The sequence below is a fragment of the Ictidomys tridecemlineatus genome, chromosome 8 (genome assembly GCF_052094955.1).
Source record: "Ictidomys tridecemlineatus isolate mIctTri1 chromosome 8, mIctTri1.hap1, whole genome shotgun sequence".
NCBI classification, from domain to species: domain Eukaryota; kingdom Metazoa; phylum Chordata; class Mammalia; order Rodentia; family Sciuridae; genus Ictidomys; species Ictidomys tridecemlineatus.
In genome coordinates, this window is record NC_135484.1 from 96,219,654 (window position 1) to 96,240,479 (window position 20,826).

General features: G+C 34.7%; 1 protein-coding gene across 22 annotated transcripts in view; it reads left to right on the forward strand.

Moving 5' to 3' along the window:
* Positions 1-20,826, forward strand: part of Dst (dystonin) — a 427,642-nt gene that overhangs the window by 380,427 nt on the left and 26,389 nt on the right. For all 22 annotated transcript variants that reach the window (XM_021721801.3, XM_078019848.1, XM_078019847.1 and 19 more), the window contains 14 exons: positions 697-928; positions 1,788-2,014; positions 3,468-3,590; positions 3,732-3,833; positions 5,492-5,593; positions 7,522-7,695; positions 8,005-8,160; positions 10,562-10,759; positions 11,085-11,213; positions 12,599-12,769; positions 13,490-13,645; positions 13,822-14,028; positions 16,371-16,490; positions 18,761-18,930. In XM_021721801.3, coding sequence (XP_021577476.2) covers positions 697-928; positions 1,788-2,014; positions 3,468-3,590; positions 3,732-3,833; positions 5,492-5,593; positions 7,522-7,695; positions 8,005-8,160; positions 10,562-10,759; positions 11,085-11,213; positions 12,599-12,769; positions 13,490-13,645; positions 13,822-14,028; positions 16,371-16,490; positions 18,761-18,930 — 2,267 coding nt within the window. The remainder of the gene's footprint in view (positions 1-696; positions 929-1,787; positions 2,015-3,467; positions 3,591-3,731; positions 3,834-5,491; positions 5,594-7,521; positions 7,696-8,004; positions 8,161-10,561; positions 10,760-11,084; positions 11,214-12,598; positions 12,770-13,489; positions 13,646-13,821; positions 14,029-16,370; positions 16,491-18,760; positions 18,931-20,826) is intronic.

A 20,826-nucleotide genomic window follows, 5' to 3' on the forward strand; every position in this document is an offset into this window, starting at 1 on the left:
GAATTAAATACAAACTTGTTTACTTTTTTTTTTGGTGCTAGGAGTGGAACCCAGGGCCTTGTGCATTTTAAGCATATGCTATATACCCCCAGCACTAAAACCAAATTTCTGATACAGCATTGTGGAATGTTGTGTTTAGTTTTTTGACATTTTTCAGTTTAGCAAATATGTAACTTAAGGAATCTTTTAAATCAAAATTGTCTGTGAATTTCACACTTAATAATATAGGTTTTTAGAATACCAAAATAGTCATTAGAAAAGAAGAAAACAATCAGTTTTGATAGACATATATCTAGTTTATTGAATATAAATTTTAAAATTTGAATTGTGATAACAGGATGAAGTAACAGGTTAAAATAGATGCTGCTTTCCAGTGATCCAGTTATATGTTCATTAATATATTATCATAATATATTATGATAATATATTCTTAATGAATACCCTCAATTATTTAAAAGAAACTAAGTCCATTCTACTTACATAGTGTGTGTCACACAGAAGTGTATATACATGTCATGATTTTAGGCATGACTTAATATACCAGCTGTATCTAACTCTATGAATGGATATATTGACAAATGAGATTCACATTTAGTTCTTAATTAAAGAAGTTAAGTGGATTTTTTTCCACTTAAATTTCACACTTAGTATCCCAGATCTGTTTCCTCCCAAATGATCCCACTGTTGTACTACTAGTTCCATGACAAGATCGACCAGATCCTTGAGAGCCTGGAGCGCATTGTGGAGCGCCTGAGGCAGCCACCTTCCATCTCTGCTGAGGTGGAGAAGATCAAGGAGCAGATCAGTGAGAATAAGAACGTATCAGTAGATATGGAAAAGCTGCAACCACTGTATGAAACTCTTAAACAGAGGGGAGAGGAAATGATTGCTAGATCTGGCGGCACTGATAAAGACATATCTGCCAAAGGTAATCATTTTGAAAAATTCAGCTATGCTTTTGAATCAACTCTCAGTTTTTATGTTGTTCTCTGATAGTCCAATTGCATAACAGAATGCCAGATCTCAGAAAAGGCATTACAGATATGTGTTTAGGGTGGAAGGGCTGGGTATACAAGTCCCTCGTTAATGTCTTCCTGCATTTGTGAAATTGAATACAAACTGTGCCGTTATACAAAGACCATGTAATCCCTGGGCCTTTTTAAACAAGTAGGCTAAAGCATAGTGCTAATAAGGCCAAACCCAAGGTTTTTAAATAATTTTTTTCTCATTCCTGATTCTATTATTTTACCTAGTATGCTTGCTCTGTCCCATAACCACAGAAATGGCAAGAGCATAGCCCATCCAACTTAAAGCCATGAGCTGGGCTTGTGCACAGTGGAAATTCATGATAGGGGTATCTAGAAGCAAGCCAGAAATACACATCCTACATTTTTATATTCCTGAGACTAAACAGATAACTTTATTCTTGAGTTGGAGAGCATAACAAATGTTTACATGGTTACTTAATTTTTGAGAAAGTTTGACCAGGCTCAGCAAACTTAAAACTTATTAAACTTGGGTATACTCTGAGTTTACATAGCTTTGAGTATCCACTTTTTTCAGGAAGAGCCTTGGTTCAGCAGAGCAAGAGACCCATAGATCTTGCACTAGCTGGAATAGGATCTTTGGGCCAAGTGATACTGATCAGACTACAATCAGCCAAGACCTAGTCCAGTGTTAAATACTTAGCTAACTGAATCGCTGCTTTCTGTGTGAGCTAAAACATTTTGCTTTATTGCTTCAATGGAGCTAGCCAACATCTATGCTAATACTGTTTGGCTTCATAGCTGTTCAGGATAAACTTGACCAAATGGTTTTCATTTGGGAGAACATACACACATTGGTGGAAGAAAGAGAAGCTAAACTCCTGGACGTAATGGAATTAGCAGAAAAGTTCTGGTGTGATCACATGTCACTGGTAGTTACCACTAAAGATACTCAAGATTTCATCCGGGACCTGGAGGATCCTGGAATTGATCCTTCAGTAGTAAAACAACAGCAAGAAGCAGCAGAGGTAAGCAGAAAATCTCATTTAAAGTTTAAAAAAAAAAAATATGTGTGGCATAATGAAACCTGGATTCCTGTGGTATATGTTAGGAATATTATTCTGTTAAAATTTTATATTTGTGTCTGAACATAGAATGCATAAGATTGGTAGGAGATAGAATACACCCACAAATTTTGCTTGGAGACTGCATATTTAAAATAATTTCTCTCCATCTCTACTGCTTCTGCCTTTTCAGGGCCTCATTATCTCCCCTTTTGGCTTCCAAAGTAACACACAGTACAGTTTCTTTAATTGCCAAGCCTCTAACCTTGCTGCCAATCATCTCTCTGTATCTGCCTTTATTACATTGCTGCTTGAAAACCCTCAGAGGTACCCACTGCACACTGGATAAAACCCAAATTTCCTAGAACAGGGTATGCAGCTTTTTATGCCCAGCTTAGCCCAGGCCTATTTCCAAAAGCTTCTATTCTATGCTTCTTTACCAGATTCCCTCAATTGCAGTAGTTAGAAAGGGTCATCCCCCCAAACTCCTGTGCTTTTCCTAGCATCCATCTGTGCCTTTGCACACTTTATTTCCTTACCTTAGAATGTTCTTTTGGCCACTTTGGTGACAAATCCTATTCAAGCTTCAAGTTTAAGCTCAATTATTACTGCCCCTACCCCATGTAACTCTATTTTTGTATAGTTAGCAGAATTATCTGCTAAGAATAAGTTACCATCTTTGTTGCCATAAAACTTTCAGACTCTACACATAGTCTGACTTACTGTTGCTTATACCTCTGTCTTTCCTGATGGACTGTGAGCTCCTTGAGGGGAATAACTAGATCTAATATCCCCAGTGCCTTAGGGCTTGTATTATGCTTACTAAATATTTGTTAAATTAATTAATATATATTTAACCAAGAAGATAAAAGCAAAGATAATATACTTCAATTCTGTTATAATGTTTTTGTAGTTTATAAGTCATACTTAGAATAAAGACATTAAAAATGTCTTTTTTAAAAAAAAAAAGACAAAAAAAAATCCAAAGCTTGCTTACCCTAAATCTACTAACATATGTTAATTTGTATAAAGTCTTTGAGCTTATATTTTCCTTAAGTCTATTTTAAATGCTTGTTGTCAGACATATTTGGTTTGAAAAACAAAATACTCCTACACTTTACAATATTGCTGATGTTTTTCAAAATTTGTTCCTGTATTGTTATAGTATTTATTATTTATTAGTGTTCTTAAAATAAAAATGTGGCATTTGTTTTTTAAATGGTGCCATTTTTCCTTTAAAATATTTCTTGTTTTTATGTTGAGAAAATTTATTGCAGAAATTTAGGAAATGGAAGAAAATAAAAATTATCATAATCCCACTTTCTAGAAATAATTACCATCAGTATCTTTTGTATACATCATTTTAGTTTCAGGGTGGTTTTGCTTAACATGTAAGGCTGTCACTTTCTTATTCTAGGCCATAAGGGAAGAAATAGATGGGCTACAGGAAGAGCTGGACATGGTCATTAACCTGGGTTCCGAACTCATTGCTGCATGTGGGGAACCTGATAAACCCATCGTCAAGAAGAGTATCGATGAGGTACAACTGACTTAGTTTCTACTCTTATCAGATGCCTTTGTAACAGTTTAGTTAACTCAAATATTTTTAACTAATATATTTTAACAACTAGTTAAAAATTTTGAACTTGACCCTAAAAAACTTATAATGTTTATGTCATAGTTAAATTCGGCGTGGGATTCTCTAAATAAAGCTTGGAAAGACAGAATTGATAAGCTCGAGGAGGCCATGCAGGCTGCGGTTCAGTACCAGGATGGACTGCAGGTAAGGTGGTTACAGTGTGTCTGCTGGTTTTAGCTGAAGGAGGCATCATACTAGTTGATGTCTACAAAATTACACATTGGCACAACCCAAGACTGCAAGTGTGCATGCAGTTGTGGCCAGATCTATTCCTGTAACTGTCCCAGCTACTCCAGTTCATGTTTGGCCTTTTAGATGTCTTTTCTGACCTTCCAGGTGTATAGATTGAAATGTGTATCTAAACACGTAGTGAAATTTACTTTAAAAAGAAATACTGCAATCTGTATTTGGGGTAAAAATGGGAGTTCATAACCAACTTGAATCTAATGTATGAAACATGATATGTCAAAAGCTTTGTAATGTTTTGAACAACCAATAAAAAAAAATAAAAAGAAATACTTTAATTTTTTTAAAGTGAACATAAGTATTCCCTCACACAATTTTTCATATATGATTTAACACCAAACAGTGAAATGAAACTGAGACTGAATTTTGTTCTGAAGTTGAGTGGAATGAGATGAAAGGAGTAAACACTATCTAAAAATATCACCAAGTTTAACTAAAGTCAGAAGTAAAGAAATTTGATTTGAAGCCAATGTTCTCCATGTACTAAAATAGATTTCCATTTTGTTAAGTCATAATCTGGTTTGTAAAAAGTGTTTTCTTCTTTTCCATATATATAGTTTCTTTTAATAGTTGTTTTTCACGTCTCTTCAAGGTTGTCAATCAGTTCATTAACCATTTATGAATTGGTGTTTTCAATACCCAAAATTCTCTTCAGTGGAGGCCAACTCAGGGATTTTTCTTCCCTACCTTCCTTAACTTTGTTCCATTTCCTAACAGGCTGGCAGGAGTTTAATCTTTGATCCCTCTTACCATATGGAAAAAACCTCTCTCTAAGTATTTCCATAACACTGAGTGAATATTCTTTTTAATGTTCAGATGAGAACATCTTTTCCTTTTTCATTATGCCATTTCATTTCTATATTTGTAAAAATAAATATCACCAGCCAGGCTTTATGTTAGCTGAAAAGGGTTTTGAACTTTGGAAATATTTTTAAAAAATCATTACAAATAACACCTTATTAAAACTTTCCACCCATCTTTTTTTTAAACAAAGTGATAACTTATTAGTTAATATTGAGTACTAATTAAATCAGGCTCCAGCCCTGTTGGTAAGGTCAGGCCATGATGGTGAATCTTTGAATTGCATTGTCCTCCAAGACTAGAGGGACAGTCATAAGAGTCCTTCCATTGCTAGAAAAACAAGGGCCATCGAAGGTCCTATTGGTCCTGAGGAGCAGCTGGATTTACTAAAGACCTGCAGCTGGTGTCAGGAGAAGTGGAAGACCCCCATTAAAGACCTGCAGCTAGTGTCACTATAGATATGGAAGTCCCCAGGTACTTCTGAGGGTCCGAGGTATGATTAGGAAGTAGAAGATATTTTATTTCCCAAGTTGCTGTTTAAGTTCTTAGGGTTCATTAATGGCAGCAATTTCAGATATTTTTCAAGATCTTCCCCCCACTGTATTGTCTGGGAACTTCATTAAAGCACAGTGTCACTTTTTATATATTTAGTGCCTAAAAAAAATGGTGAGTTAAGACTTTTCTAAAATACAGAAGATATTGTAGCACCTTCAAATATACTAGTATATTAACATATACACTAATGTGTCTTTCAGGCAGTATTTGACTGGGTCGATATTGCAGGTGGTAAATTAGCTTCAATGTCTCCAATTGGAACAGACCTTGAAACTGTCAAGCAGCAGATTGAAGAGCTAAAGGTGGGTATGTGTGGCAGCCACATCATTTACCAAAGACTTTTCTGCATTTTTTCTTTGTTTTGTTCTCCTGATGCTGGGGATTGAACCCACAACCTCATGCATGCTAGGCAAATGCTCTACCACTGAACCATATCCTAACACTACATTTTTAAGTTTTCAAGTCATCAGATTCCTAACATGAAACATATTTACATTTTGGTTTTAAAATGGGCTTAAAATAGTGCCTACACAGAGTAAGAAGTAGCTAAATGCTCATTTAAAAAGGAAATATACTAGTTATTTTCTTGTTATTTTGTTTATTATAGAAAGTAGGATAATACAAGTAAGCTAAAAGGAAAAAAAAACAATTTTTCTAAGTTTCCTAAAATATATTGTACCCAGAAGCAATTACTCTTAAGATTTGATGTATAGTCTTTCACATATCCTCATATTGGGGTATGGTGAAGTGTGGAGAGTGTGTCACCAATACACATGCAGCAACATTTTTTCTTTTATATGTTCTGAGTAATTAATGGACACATCATAGTATAATTGAATTTTTCAAGATGTTTTGTAAATGTTTACTGGTTTCCATCTGCTTTCCTCTGTCATTCTTGCTTTTGTGGTTCTTAATTTCCAGCTGTGAAAATGGCTGGACTGTTTCCTCTCTGTATTCTTCTGCAAAGTGGTTATTTACTGAAGTAAAATCAGCTATTGCCTTCCTAATTGTTCATACAGAGACCACTATCAGCGAAGTCCTTTAGATTTTGATGTAAAATAATTAATTATCTGACTTTAGAATTATGCCATTTTCATCTGAGTCTGATAGACTGTTTCACGTAGAAACAAATTTTTCTTCTTGAGAATTTTATGATTACCATTGTTAGACTGAGATTATTTTGTTTTGTTTTACTTTGCCTTGTCACATAGCAAGCACATGATATACTTTATATGTACAATTACAGCGATGAAGGAGAATTTATTTTGGATCCTTGTGTTTATTTCAGGTGGTTTTCATATAGTAAGCTGGTTAGGAGAGAAAACTCTGAAATCAAGTTGTCTAGGTTTAGGTTTGAGTTCATCCGCTTGCTAGTCAAATGACCTCAGGAAAGTTTTCTGACTTCTCTATTTTTGTGTCCTTAGTGTGAATGGAGGATGAGAGTATTTCCTTATAGTAATAAGTTGGTTGAGTAATTTGATCATAGTAAGTACTCACTGTAATTTACTTATTATTTTCATATGTTTGAAAGAAAAATAAGGAACTGCTTAGCCATTATTTACTATTACAGATTCAAATATTTTATGAAGATATTTTATGACAGGACAATTTTCTGTTACAAGCAACCATTTTCTAACCTGTTGATTGGCAAAGCCAAGGTTATTAACTACATGTCTGTATTATAAGAGGCACCATGTCAGGGAATAGTGTTCCTCTGTGTCAGCGAAGGATGAAGTGTAGGAATGACTAAATATTAATGAATGTAACATAACCACAAAAAAAATTATCAGGGGATGCAAGATGCATGTATGTTTTAGAGCAAGAAATACTGAGTTTCTTAGGTACATTGTTTTCTGGTTTTCATATATGTTAATATATATTTTATTTTCATCTTTTCTATCATTTCAAACTCATTTTTAGTGTACAATTAGATATTGGAATATGCTCAGACTTCTATATTTATTCATTTTGTTGTAGAGAACAAAAATGCAATATCAAAATTTAAATAGAAATATCTTTTCACCAGAAACAATGAATAAAGAGGAAACATTTTCCTTAATTTTTTATCTGTATTCTTCCATCAGTTAATCCCATGTTTGATTTTTATTCCTTCTCACTTCCCTACAATAGGAAATATGAATTGGAATAAAGATTTAACTACAGATTTTTGTTTGTTTAAAATTACCAATGTGTTAAAAAAAATCCCTTGTATCTTTCTTTTTTAAAATAGCAATTTAAGTCAGAGGCCTATCAACAACAGATAGAAATGGAAAGACTGAACCATCAAGCAGAACTTTTGCTGAAAAAAGTAACAGAAGAAAGTGACAAACACACAGTTCAAGACCCATTAATGGAACTGAAATTGATATGGGATAGCCTGGATGAGAGAATTATCAATAGACAGGTAAACACCAAGACTTTGGTTATGAAGTTAAGCATTGTTGATTTTAGGCATTAATGTAAAATAATTACTAAAAATAAAATCAGGAAATTATGGAAATAAACTTTTGAAGTGACAGATTCTCTTATTAGAGCTCTTTTTGCTTATGCCATTTTTTAAAGAAAGAAGATCAAACTAAAAATATGGCAGTGTATGTTGATTGGGCTTTCAGTGGGATGTGCTTATCGGCAGAAGAAAACAATTGATTTTTGCCTTTTTTTATAAATATGGGTCATTCATAGATGGATCTTCTTTCTCTCTGCTTTCTCGTAGCACAAGCTGGAGGGTGCTCTGTTAGCACTGGGTCAGTTCCAGCATGCTCTGGATGAGCTCTTGGCATGGCTGATGCACACTGAGGGCTTGCTAAGTGAACAGAAACCTGTTGGAGGAGACCCTAAAGCCATTGAAATTGAACTTGCTAAGCATCACGTATGTAGCTATTGTTACATATTATGTTTCTTTTCTATGCATTTTTAGTGTCATCAAAGTTTTTGGTATGTTTCTTTATGCATTTTTCAAGGTTATGATTTTAATACAAGTTCATATTTGATATTGGTAACTAAGGATTAAACTACTTAATAGGCTCTTATCACAGTGTTTTTCTCATTGTTCAGTATAGTTGTTATCAAATACAGCAGAGATGGGAAATTTGTGGCTAAATTTTATTGGAGCTTCATGGCAAACATGAACGATTAAAATTCTTAATTATACCTGTTATTGTGTTAACTTCACCTATTTTTAAAAGTTGTTGGGCATAGCCTGAAAAAAATCAGGGATTCAAAATGTTGTTGTTTTGACACAGATTTTGTTTTTCCTCTGGTTCCTGTCTCCACTCAATGTCTCTTACCCTGCTTGGTTATCTAAATGATTTCTGTCTGTACATCTCTCATTATGTTGTGGTTTTTCATTCTGTCTCTGTCACTCTTATCTTTGACTGGCTTTTTGTGTCATATTCCTTTCTAAATCAGTTTTTAAAAACATTTATGTTTAAAGGAGTTTTTTATGTTTTTTGATTTGAAGCTTATGAGATGAAAGTTGTTAATCTTAAGAGACTCATGCAAAATCATTTTATGTCATTGTCATCTTTGTGACACTGGTTGATAATTCTTAGCAGCAGATCATTCCCTATTTCTTGAATCACTAGACTTTTATAAATGCACAGTAAAGTTTATCCTAACATTCCACAGTCTTTCCTAGACTTAAGCATTTACCTTACTAATAGTGTCTTCCAAGTCCTGAAGCTGAACTTTTAAGTTTTCCTGATTATCAGAGAGGAAACATTTAATAATTTACTTTCATTAACATTTTAAAAATAAATGTAAAATGCAAAAAATAGCATTTAAGATAATGAGATACAGTTTTTGATTATTCTTTCTTGAGTTCTCCTTCTTTCATATTTTTCCCCATGCGAACAACTCCCTAGTTTAGATTCTTTCTCCTCTTTTGCCTGGTCCTGTCTAAATGGATAGTCATTGACCAGCTATATCTGATTAAGAAATTAGGATTATTTTGCATAATTAGTGATTACATAGAAGCTTGCTTCATTATTTAATGTCTGTATTATACCTTTGCTTAAAGCAAAAAATGACTGATGAGATTAACTTCATAGAAACCAAATGTTTATTTTCATAGTGTGAATTTATAGATGCATTTATGTTTCCATTAACCTGGTAGTTGTTTCAAAAAGTAACCTACATCAGTGATATGAACTACATAAAATATATAGTAGAGATGGAAAGATGAGGCACAGATCCAGTTTTGGTGAGGGATCTGGAAGGACCTTCTAGTTTTGTTTATCTATCTTTTGAGCAGTTAAAAATGGTTCCTTTTTTCTTTCCATTGCTCAAAGATCAAAAGTTAGAAGATTTAGAATTCTAACAGAGTTGCTGGAGGAAGGAAGGTAATGTTTCCACCCCTTCCTCTCCTGCAGTCTCCTATAGACCTGGACCATTTAGAAGATTGCATTTTATAGTATTTTCTTTTAAATTTGGACAAGAACATTTAACTCTTCCATCTTGAGAAAGAATTCCTACTATTAACATATCAAAGTACCTGCTTTCTATAAAGATAACTCCTTATTCACTTGGTTTTATAGCCTTTGGAAAACACTCCTTCACCAGATGCCTTAGAAAATGAGTGAATACTGTCAGAGAACAGTGTTCTCAGATGGCTACTGCCCTTCTCTGAAATCACTATCTTGATTCCTCTACAAACGTGTGATATCTGACATGGGCTGAGAGCTGAAGTTCTTTTTCTTTACCATTGCCAATTATGAGCCAGTAAGCGTAGGGGAGGATTATAATAGACCCTTACAATATTACATTCCTTTGAAATTAGCAGTTAATTCTAGTGCCCCTCCAATAAGAGAAAATAAAGGAATATTCTTTGGTTACTTTCTTTCCTTTTAGAAAGCTAATTATAAAATATCTATATTTTAGAAGTGATAATTTTATGTTTGAAAATGAATATATAAAAATATTTCTAAATTAAGTAATTAAGATATAAAAATTAATTTTGATTCAATAAATTGAAAAAATTTAGAACCTTTCATGATAATCTCCAGATATGTAGTGCATCAGTTGCAAGGTCATTGTAATGGGAAGAACTGGCAAGGTGTCCTTACACAATTATTTCAAGCAGTGTTGGTAGACTAAAATTATATCTAGGAAAGCTATAAAGTGAAATGAATTCCATCACTTTAAAACCTCACATTAATCTCTGCTTTGAGGTTTTTGTTTCAGAATGTCTCATAAACAGAAAATACAATTATGTTAAAAGTGGTGTCAGTGTGTTACCACTGGCAAACATGATGTTTTCTTAATATTTTCAGGTGCTTCAAAATGACGTATTAGCCCATCAGTCCACAGTGGAAGCGGTTAATAAAGCAGGAAATGATCTAATTGAATCAAGTGCAGGAGAAGAAGCAAGCAATCTTCAGCACAAGCTTGAAGTTTTAAATCAACGCTGGCAAAATGTTCTGGAAAAAACAGAAAAAAGGAAGCAGCAGCTGGATGGTGCCTTACGTCAGGTGAATAAAGAGACTAAATACTGAAATTTAGTCTGTAGTGTTCAAGACCAAAATAGCATGGATTTCTTTCATTAGTTCACAGACTTCTGTTTAATTTTTATACTTTAAGGAGAGTAGTAGAAATGAGTGTGGATAAAGAACAGAGTAAAGAAGAAGGCACTCTTCAGTTCTTAGCATAATACTCTTACCTGCTGAGTTGAGGGGCCAGGCAGATTTAATGGGAATGCAGACAGAGGCTTGGCAGGCTGGGACTGTTTGAATCTATTTTCTGCTGTGAAAGTGACAGTGTTTGTGGCTCAAACTTAAAACTTACCTATCACTGCAGGCCAAAGGGTTCCATGGCGAAATCGAGGATTTACAGCAGTGGCTTACTGACACAGAGCGTCATCTGCTGGCATCCAAACCTCTGGGAGGTTTACCCGAAACGGCCAGGGAGCAACTTAATGCCCATATGGTACGTTCAGATTTCTTACAGCTCTAGTCTCAGATTAACAGATTAACCATTTTTGTGGGCCCTGGTGTTATATTATATAAAATAAGAAAAGGCTTTAAAAGATACATGATTTTATAGCAGAGATTATTGTGTGTAAGAAACAATACCAGTTATCGATTAAAAATTTTAAGTCAGAACCTATTCTTTATTTCAAAGATTAATGTGTCAGCACATGAGGTTTTAGAAGTCAAGTTATTTTTTAGAAGCCAACATTTCCCCCCAAATTGATAAGCTCAAATGGATAATGTTATAATCCTGTACAGATTTTAAACTGTTGGGCCTTGAAGTATAAAGAAAAATCTCCAAAATAAATCAGAATATACAAGATTATTGTTTTTTTCTATTTTAATTTGTTATATATGTCAACAGAATGCATTACAATTTATATTACACATATAGAGCACAATTTTTCATATCTCTATTTGTACACAAAGTAGAGTCACATTGTTCGTGTCTTCATACATGTACTTAGAGTATTGATGACCATTGTATTCCACCATCTTTCCTACTCCTATTCCCCACTCCCTTCCCGTACCTTTCCTTTACCCTTTGCCCTATCTAAAGTTTATTTAATAAGCATGATATTCTCACCTAGTACCACGGAAGGCTGGAAAATATGTTCTTGTTCTTGTTAAAAGAAGATACTTGTGTGTCTCCCCTCTCCCCTTTTGTACTGGGGACGGAACCCAGGGGTGCACTACCTCTGAGTTCCACCCCAGCCCTTTTTATTTTTTATTTTGAGACAGGGTCTCACTAAGTTTCTGAGACTGGCTCCCAACTTGCCATCCTCTTGTCTCAGACTCCCAAGTAGCTGGGACTAAAGGTGCACATCACTGTGCCTGGCTAGTAAAACCTTTCTTTTAAAATATATATATATATATGTGTGTATATATATATATATATATATATATATATATATATATATACACATATACATATATTAGTTTTTTTGGACACAATAACTTTGTTTTATTTATTTGTTTTTATGCGGTGCTGAGGATCTAACCCAGTGCCTCATACATGCTAGGTGAGCACTCTGCACTGAGATACAATCCCAGCCTGTGAAATATTTCTTGACAACATGAAAACCATTGCTTCAAACTTTGGCATGCAGAATGCATTGATAATAATAGCACCATTTCTGAGATTTCTCAGTAGACTGGATATAGCTGTAGGTTTTGGTATTATTTCAATATAGAAAAAAGTTTAACTGCGTGTCATGATTGTTCTTTATGCCAGAGGAATGAATATTTGTTGAGGGGTTTGGGATTGTTGATCTTGGAAAGATAGAATTCTTAGATTTTATTTTCTTTAAAGTCATATAACTTCAAGGTATCTCAATTTAGGAAGTCTGTGCTGCCTTTGATGTTAAAGAGGAAACATATAAGAGTCTGATGCAGAAAGGCCAGCAGATGCTTGCAAGATGCCCCGAATCTGCAGAGACAAATATTGACCAAGACATAAATAACTTGAAAGAAAAATGGGAATCAGTGGAAACCAAACTCAATGAAAGGAAAGTATGTACTTTGATTAAAATAATAGAACCAATGTTTTAGTTGATTTATTGCATGGATTTTGCCTTATTTCTGAGTTAGAACTATCAAGAGTAGAATTTTTTGTAATTCACATTTAAAAAGGATTCTGTATGCATGGGGTTCCATGGCATCAGTTGAACCTAGTATGCTGACAAGAGAATAAAGAGGTATCTATACAATACAGATAAAAACATATCACAGCTCAAGTGTCATTCAGGGATATTTTTAAATATTATCAAACTCTCAAATTCTAATCACACCCATGAAACAAAGAAAGAGCAAGAGATTCTACTTGGATTTTATGAGCATTTACATAAAAATTTGATCCAAAAGTGATTACGATTTATGTTAAATTATGAATTTTTTGTCACTTTTTAGAAATTTCAGAACAACAATCTAAGAAATCTGTAATGCTGGGAGTAATGCTATCAGAAAATTGTCCATTAGCACAGTTTAATGTATATTAAATATTTTCTAGCTGTGGGAAAATACTTCTTACTAGATGGAATTAATAAAGAAGTTTGATTTGCTAGTATTTTAGTGAAGTCCCATTATAAAAAAGTAATCTGAGTGGTTAATATGGATACTGTATTCATAAAGTGTGGAAGGGAAAGGAATCTGCAAAGAATGATTAACCTAAAACAAACCAACAATATAACCCAAACCCTTAGGCATCAAACACTAAATAATCTGCCTTCACAGACTAAACTGGAAGAGGCCCTCAACTTGGCAATGGAGTTCCATAATTCCCTCCAAGACTTCATCAACTGGCTCACCCAGGCTGAACAGACCCTAAATGTAGCTTCTCGGCCAAGTCTTATCTTGGACACAGTCTTGTTTCAAATTGATGAGCACAAGGTATGTAGTGACTCAAATGGACAGCATTCTCCTTTCAGACGCTGGGCTCTTTTCATGGGAAAAGTATGAATTTGGTGCTTGAAAACCTTCTGTTGACCATTAAAACAATTTGAGCTTTACGACACCAGAAGCATTTTTCTCCTGTTTCTAATTTTGTCCTTTTTTCTGGGGGAAAGGTTTTTGCCAATGAAGTAAATTCTCACCGAGAGCAGATAATAGAACTGGACAAAACTGGAACCCACCTGAAGTATTTTAGTCAGAAACAAGATGTTGTCCTAATTAAGAATCTACTCATCAGTGTTCAAAGTCGATGGGAAAAAGTGGTTCAACGGTTAGTAGAAAGAGGAAGATCTTTGGATGAAGCAAGGAAGAGGGCCAAGCAGGTAATAAACCTTTACAGAAATTCTCTGAATTTGGCACTGGATCAGTTCTAACTACTGAAATGTATGTTATTAAAGTTCTTTTTATTGCGGGCAGTGTAAGGTGTGGCGATCAGAAGCCACGTTGTTTATTTCCTGAAAAGACTATGGCCTATTTTTGCATGTTGACATCATTTTTTGACCTGGCCCTGAAAGACTGATTATACCTTGACCATTATCATTAAAGCTCAAAAAGAAGCTCCAAATCTTGTTATTGTGTTTGTTGATTTTTCCTTCATTTTTCAGTCTCCGCTCTCATATTTAGAGCAAGGGATCATACTTTATTTTACTACTAACTTCCAAGTACTTCCTAAGGCAGTCTTCCTAAGGCAAGCTCAGTTACATGATATAACAGTGTCATGGGAATCAAGTGTTTCATTGTTTATAGCTATCAGGATAATTTTTTTAAAGTTTTAGAAATGGCAGATTGCATTAGAGAATTACATGCTATATGTTTCTTTTTGAGTGAGAGATATGACTTGTCCAGTGCTAAAAAGAAGCCTTTGGAACAGAGTTAGTTTCTAATGTTTCTTCAAAACTATAATAATTTGGGTTGAGGTTGTGGCTCAGTGGTAGAACACTTGCCTACCAGGGTGAGGCACTGGATTCGATTCTCAGCACTACATATAAATTAATAAATAAAGGCCCATAAACAACTAAAAAATTTTTTAAAAATATTAATTCTGAGCCTAACTTTTTTTTTTCTCTGTAGTATGTGGCACATTGCCACCTGTAGTACAGGTATTTCTTGATTTTGGAACTTCTCATTTACAAAGGTTTTTTGGTACCAATAGCCAGTTACTCATCCTCTTTCTTCATTCTTCACTTAATCAATTTCCTGGTTTCATTTCATTTAACTCACTTCATAAACATTTTCCACTGTTTCACTGGAAATGGATAGCATTCCCTCTATTTATATGGCTTAAAAATAGCTTTGAAAGCAGAACCCTCCTTAGAAACTATGGTTTATATTAGTGAACTTAGCATCCAGCTGTTGCAACCTATGTTATTTATTCTCAAACTACCTAACACCTTAACTAGCTGTTTCTTTAATTTCCTTCTTTTTTATTCTATCTCAGTTTTTGGCTCTAATGTAGATCATAATTCTCTGACTTTGGCATTTCATGTGCCTTTCTGCTTGGCTTTTTTCTTTTTCCATGTTTAAATTGATTAGAGTTTTGGGAGGGATGTGCAGAGAGAGCAGATTTGTAATGAGATAATCTCTTGTGGGCCCTGAAGCTTTGTGGTTCTGTGCCTGGATTGTGCTCATGTTGATAAATGTCTTTTTGTTATTTCATTATTAATATTCTTTGGTAGACAAGTCTTTTATGTTGATTACTTTAGTTTTGTTATGTATAAGTTCATTTTAGTTTATTATAAGAAATAATTTATAACCAGTTTCACAATTTGGTATCTAAAATTAGAACCTACTAATTCTTCTATATGATAGAGTAGAGACCTTGGCTGAAACCACAAATATGTAGCTCCAGAGTGTGAGAATTATATTTTGTTAGAACTGAAGTATTGTGCGTGCTTGTACATATAAAACCAGTATGTGAGACACAGGCATTAATATGAGAATTTTGTTAGCACAAATGAAGATGTGGAATTCTCTTTATGGTTAGTAGGAATACAATGCCTTTTTGTTCTTGTTACTTTTAAAAACCAATTTCCAAGCTTTATTCTTCCTCCTCCACTTTCCTTCCTTTTTCTTAACACATTAGAAGTTTAACACCTGGGACTGGGGTTGTGGCTCAGCAGTAGAGCAGCGCTCACCTAGAATGTGCAAGGCCCTGGGTTCAATCCTCAGCACCATATAAAAACAAATAAATAAAATAAAGGTATTGTGTCCAACTACAACTAAAAAATAAATATTAAAAAAAGAAATTAAACACCTTAGAAGTAAATCCACATGTGTCAAGAGACCACAGTGGACTACAACACAATATAAAGACCAAACAACATTTTCTGAGAATCTGTGTTAATTATTGAGCAAAAATAAAGAGCAAGAAAAAAGGAAGTTCTCCCTGGAGCTCCTTAACTGGGTCTCTTCCTATTTCTGTTCATATCCATGTGTTGAATGGGTTACAACAAAATTACCATGGGGTACAAACATAAATGCCAAGCACTGTCCAGACATTTTGTAATTTTCTAGAGAAAGCTTTACTTTTTTCTTCTTCAAGGGAATTTTTGAATGAATGATATTCAATATGTCCATTAATATTAATTTCTATTTTAAAATATGCTAGATATCAAATACAGTATATTCAAAAATTTCTGGACAAAGATGTGAATTTCTTTTACAGTTCCATGAAGCTTGGACTAAACTAATGGAATGGCTGGAAGAGTCAGAAAAGTGTTTGGATTCTGAACTGGAAATTGCCAATGATCCAGATAAAATAAAAACACAGCTTGCACAGCATAAGGTGGGTCTGTCATTAGAAAAGCATATTGTGCAATACATCATTATGTATTTCAATATCACATCTAGATTCTTACTTGATTATGTATTTATTCATCACTAGAGGAAAAAAGCCCACCCAGTATGAACCTATGTCAAATTTAAAACCAATTGCATTTGATGTGAGTCAGGCAGCAATAATGTCTTTACTTTTAGTGACTGTATATTAATGATTCAAGAGTTAATTGCTTAAAAAAATACAAAATTAAAACTGGGAGTTAAGGATGTGACTCAGTGGTAGAGCACTTGCTTAGCACATGCAAGATCCTAAGTTTGATGGCCAGCATTACCAAAAAGAAAATAAATAAAATAAAACTAGACTTCCTCTGCAGTCTAAAACACATAAAGAATTTGTAGTGGTTTGAATGTTGGCATTGGCATTTCGATTTTCACATACCCTGCTACCCAACTCTTGCATTTGTGTCTGTTTACAGTTCTGTTTGTAAAGTGATCACCAACCGTGAGAGTGAGGATGTGGGTAAAAGGAGAGTTGGTTTCTTGCAAACAGTTTTACAGTTTTAGGCATCTACCGATAAATCACTGCTTAAAACACGATAACTTTAAAAGGCTGGAAAAATTGGGAGCAGTGTCAGGTTCATCATCAGAAAATTCTAGCCATCATTTTCACCCAGGCGGGCTAGGCTCACAGGGTCACGACCAGAGGATGCCTGGAGGAAACACATTGAACATCTGTTCTTGGCTGAGTGAGGACTTATGATGGCTTGTTCTGCTGGCAGCTGGGAAGCTGCCACATCCAATCTTGGAAGCACAGTGACAGTGAACAGCACCTTCCATCCTTCCCCTCTGATGGAAAAACAATAGCCTGTTTCTCAAGATAGAATGCCTTTTATGAATTTGAACATGGAGGACTTGTAGTGTTATGAAAGTATATTGCATAATAGAGAATCCCAGATAAAGAAAATGCACAGAACTAATCTAACAGATTCTCTATTTTGCTCCATATTGCCTGTAGCCAAAGTCAGCCATTTCTTCAAGACACATTTCAAGGTAGTCCATTAATTAATAGTAGTCCATTATTAATTTTCAAAGAAGTCTTTTGTACTTATTCATCATTTGGGGACTTTTGTCTTTTAAAAATACTCGGCTGTAATATTTATTATGTGTTTACCTTGTGAAGAAAGCCTTTATCAATATCGTGATTCTAAACACAAGCATTCTGTTCAGAATGCATGAAAAAATAACATTTAGAATAATAAACTATAGAAATCGCATGATATTATAATTATTTTAATACTTTAAAATTTCCAGATGTAGTTGCCTCAAAATACATTTTGTGGGGCTGGGGTTGTGGCTCAGTGGTGGACCACTTGCCTAGCATGTGTGAGGTACTTAGGTTCAATCCTCAGCACCATATAAAAATAAATAAATAAGTGAATTGTGTTCAGCTACAAATATATAATATATAATATAATATATATATATATATTATATATAAAGAAACAACCTGGGGGCTGGGGTTGTAGCTCAGTGGTAGAGTGCTGGCCTAGCACGTGTAAGGCCCTGGGTTTGATCCTTAGCACCACACAAAAATAAGTAAAATAAAAAGTTTTTATGTCCATCTACAACTAAAATTACATTTAAAAAAAATTCAACCTGGTGATATATGCCTATAATCCCAACTACTCAGGGGCTGAGGCAGGCAAATTCAACAACTGTCTGGGCCATTTAGCAAGATCCTGTCTCAAAATAAATTTTAAAAATATACTATTTTGTCTTGTAATAGGACATTTAAAGTATAACTTTTACAGGCAATAAAATACCTACTATGTATAAAAGGATTACGAAAGGCTTGCAAAGACAGTTCCTCTGGTCTGTAAATGCTTATAATTGAGCTGTATAGAAAGAATATAACTCATCCCTCCACACACAGAGATGTGTACATACACAAACATGAAAGTCTAACCGTGTAAAAGGCAGCAAGGTATAGATGTCATGTTAGCAATGTAGCCATTAGATTCTGAAAGAGCAATCTGTAGATGTTCTAAGACATAGATAGGGCTTTGTATAGCCAGAGAGGAAGGATATAGGCTTCCTAAATGGTGAGAATGGCATAAGCCATGGGCCCAAACACGAGAATCTAGAGGGGCCATTCTTACTTCCCCTTCATATTAGCTCAGAGACTCCATTTGACAGAGATGCCTCTTTAATGCCTTTTATCTATTTTGTTTATTAGTCCAAGTAGAAAAGCACATTGTTTTCTTGTTAAATATATAGGAGTTTCAGAAATCCCTTGGAGCCAAGCATTCTGTCTACGATACCACCAACCGAACTGGCCGTTCTCTGAAGGAGAAAACCACCCTAGCTGATGACAACCTGAAGCTGGATAACATGCTGAGTGAACTCAGAGACAAGTGGGATACCATATGTGGAAAATCTGTGGAAAGGTAGGATGTCCATCCCATTATTGATTCTTGATTTTAATTCATGTGCCAAAGGAGTCTTATTAAGAAAGTTGGGGCTTAATACCACATGATGGAGATTAGGGCCTACTTTTTCTTCTATTAGATGCGGGGTCTTTCATTTTATTCCTAGGTCTTTGATCCATTTTGAATTGAGGTTTGTGCTTGGTGAGAGATAGGGGTTTAATTTCATTTTGTTGCATATGGATTTCTAATTTTCCCAGCACCATTTGTTGAAGAGGCTATCTTTTCTCCAATGCATGTTCTTGGCACCTTTGTCTAATATAAGATAATTTTAATTTTGTGGGTTAATCTCTGTGTCCTCTATTCTGTACCATTGGTCTATCAATCTGTTTTGGTGCCAATACCATGCTGTTTTTGTTATGATTGCTCTGTAGTACAACTTAAAGTCTGGTATAGTGATGCCACCTGCTTCACTCTTCCTGCTAAAATAAAAATCTCTTATTTTTCCAGATGAATTTCATGATTTCTTTTTCTATTTCTATGAGGAATGTCATTCAGATTTTTGACTGGAATTGCATTAAATCTGTAATTATCTGTGAGGTGAATAGAGAGCCTATATCTTGGGAGCAAAACTTTACCCTTCATCATAGAAAGCACTAATCTCTAGGCTATATAAAGAACTCAAAAATCTAAACACCAAAAAAACAAATAACCCAATCAATAAATGGGCCAAGGGCCTAAACAGACACTTCTCAGAAGATGATGTACAATCAGTCAACAAATATATGAAAAAATGTTCATCATTGCTAGCAATTAAAAAATGCAAATCAAAACTACTCTAAGATTTCATCTCACTCCAGGCAGAATGGCAACTATTATGAACACAAACAACAATAAGTGTTGGTGAGGATATAGGGAAAAAGGTACACTCATACATTGCGGGTAGGGCTGCAAATTGGTGCAGCCACTATGGAAAGCAGTATGGAGATTTCTTGGAAAATTGGGAGTGGAACCACCATTTGACCCAGCTATCCCTCTCCTTGGTCTATACCCAAAGGACTTAAAAACAACATTGTACAGGGACACAGCCATATCAGTGTTTATAGCAGCACAATTCACAATAGTTAAACTATGGAACCAACCTAGATGTCCTTCAGTAGATTAATGGATTAAAAAATGTGGCATATATACACAATGGAATATTACTCATCAGTAAAAGAGAATAAAATCATGGCATTTTCAGGTAAATGGATGGAGTTGGAGAAGATAATGCTAAGTAAAGTTAACCAATCTCCGAAAAATCAAATGCCAAATGTTTTCTTTGATATAAGAAGGCTGATTCATAGTGGGGTAGGGAGGGGGAGCATGGAAGGAATAGACGAACTCTAGAATACTGGGGCCAAATCAGTAGTGCCTTGCTTGTACTTGGCAGAGGGATGGGAGGAGAAGGGAGAGAACATGGGGTTAGAAATGATGGTGGAATGTGATGGACATTATTATCCAAAGTATATGTATAGAGACAAGAATTGGTGACTATACTTTGTATACAACCAGAGATATGAAAAATTGTGCTCTATATGTGTAATAATAATTGTAATGCATTCTGCAATCATATAAATTCAAAAAAGAAAGTAGGATGTCCTTTAGGCAGTTTGGTTACTTTGTAGACCTCCCTCAAATAGAAGTTAGTGGTTCTTTGCAGGGACATTATAGGGACCTTAGATAACTTCTTTGCCTAGGGAACATCTGCTTGTCCTAAATATCCATTCACAGAGCACCTGTTCTGAGAAGCCTTTGCTGTTCATTCTTATTTATTTTTAACTACTCATTAGAAGGAAAAAAAAAAAAGATACCTTCCCCAGTCTCTGTCATCTCACACTTGACTACACAAACTGCTCTGACTGGTCTCCCCAAACC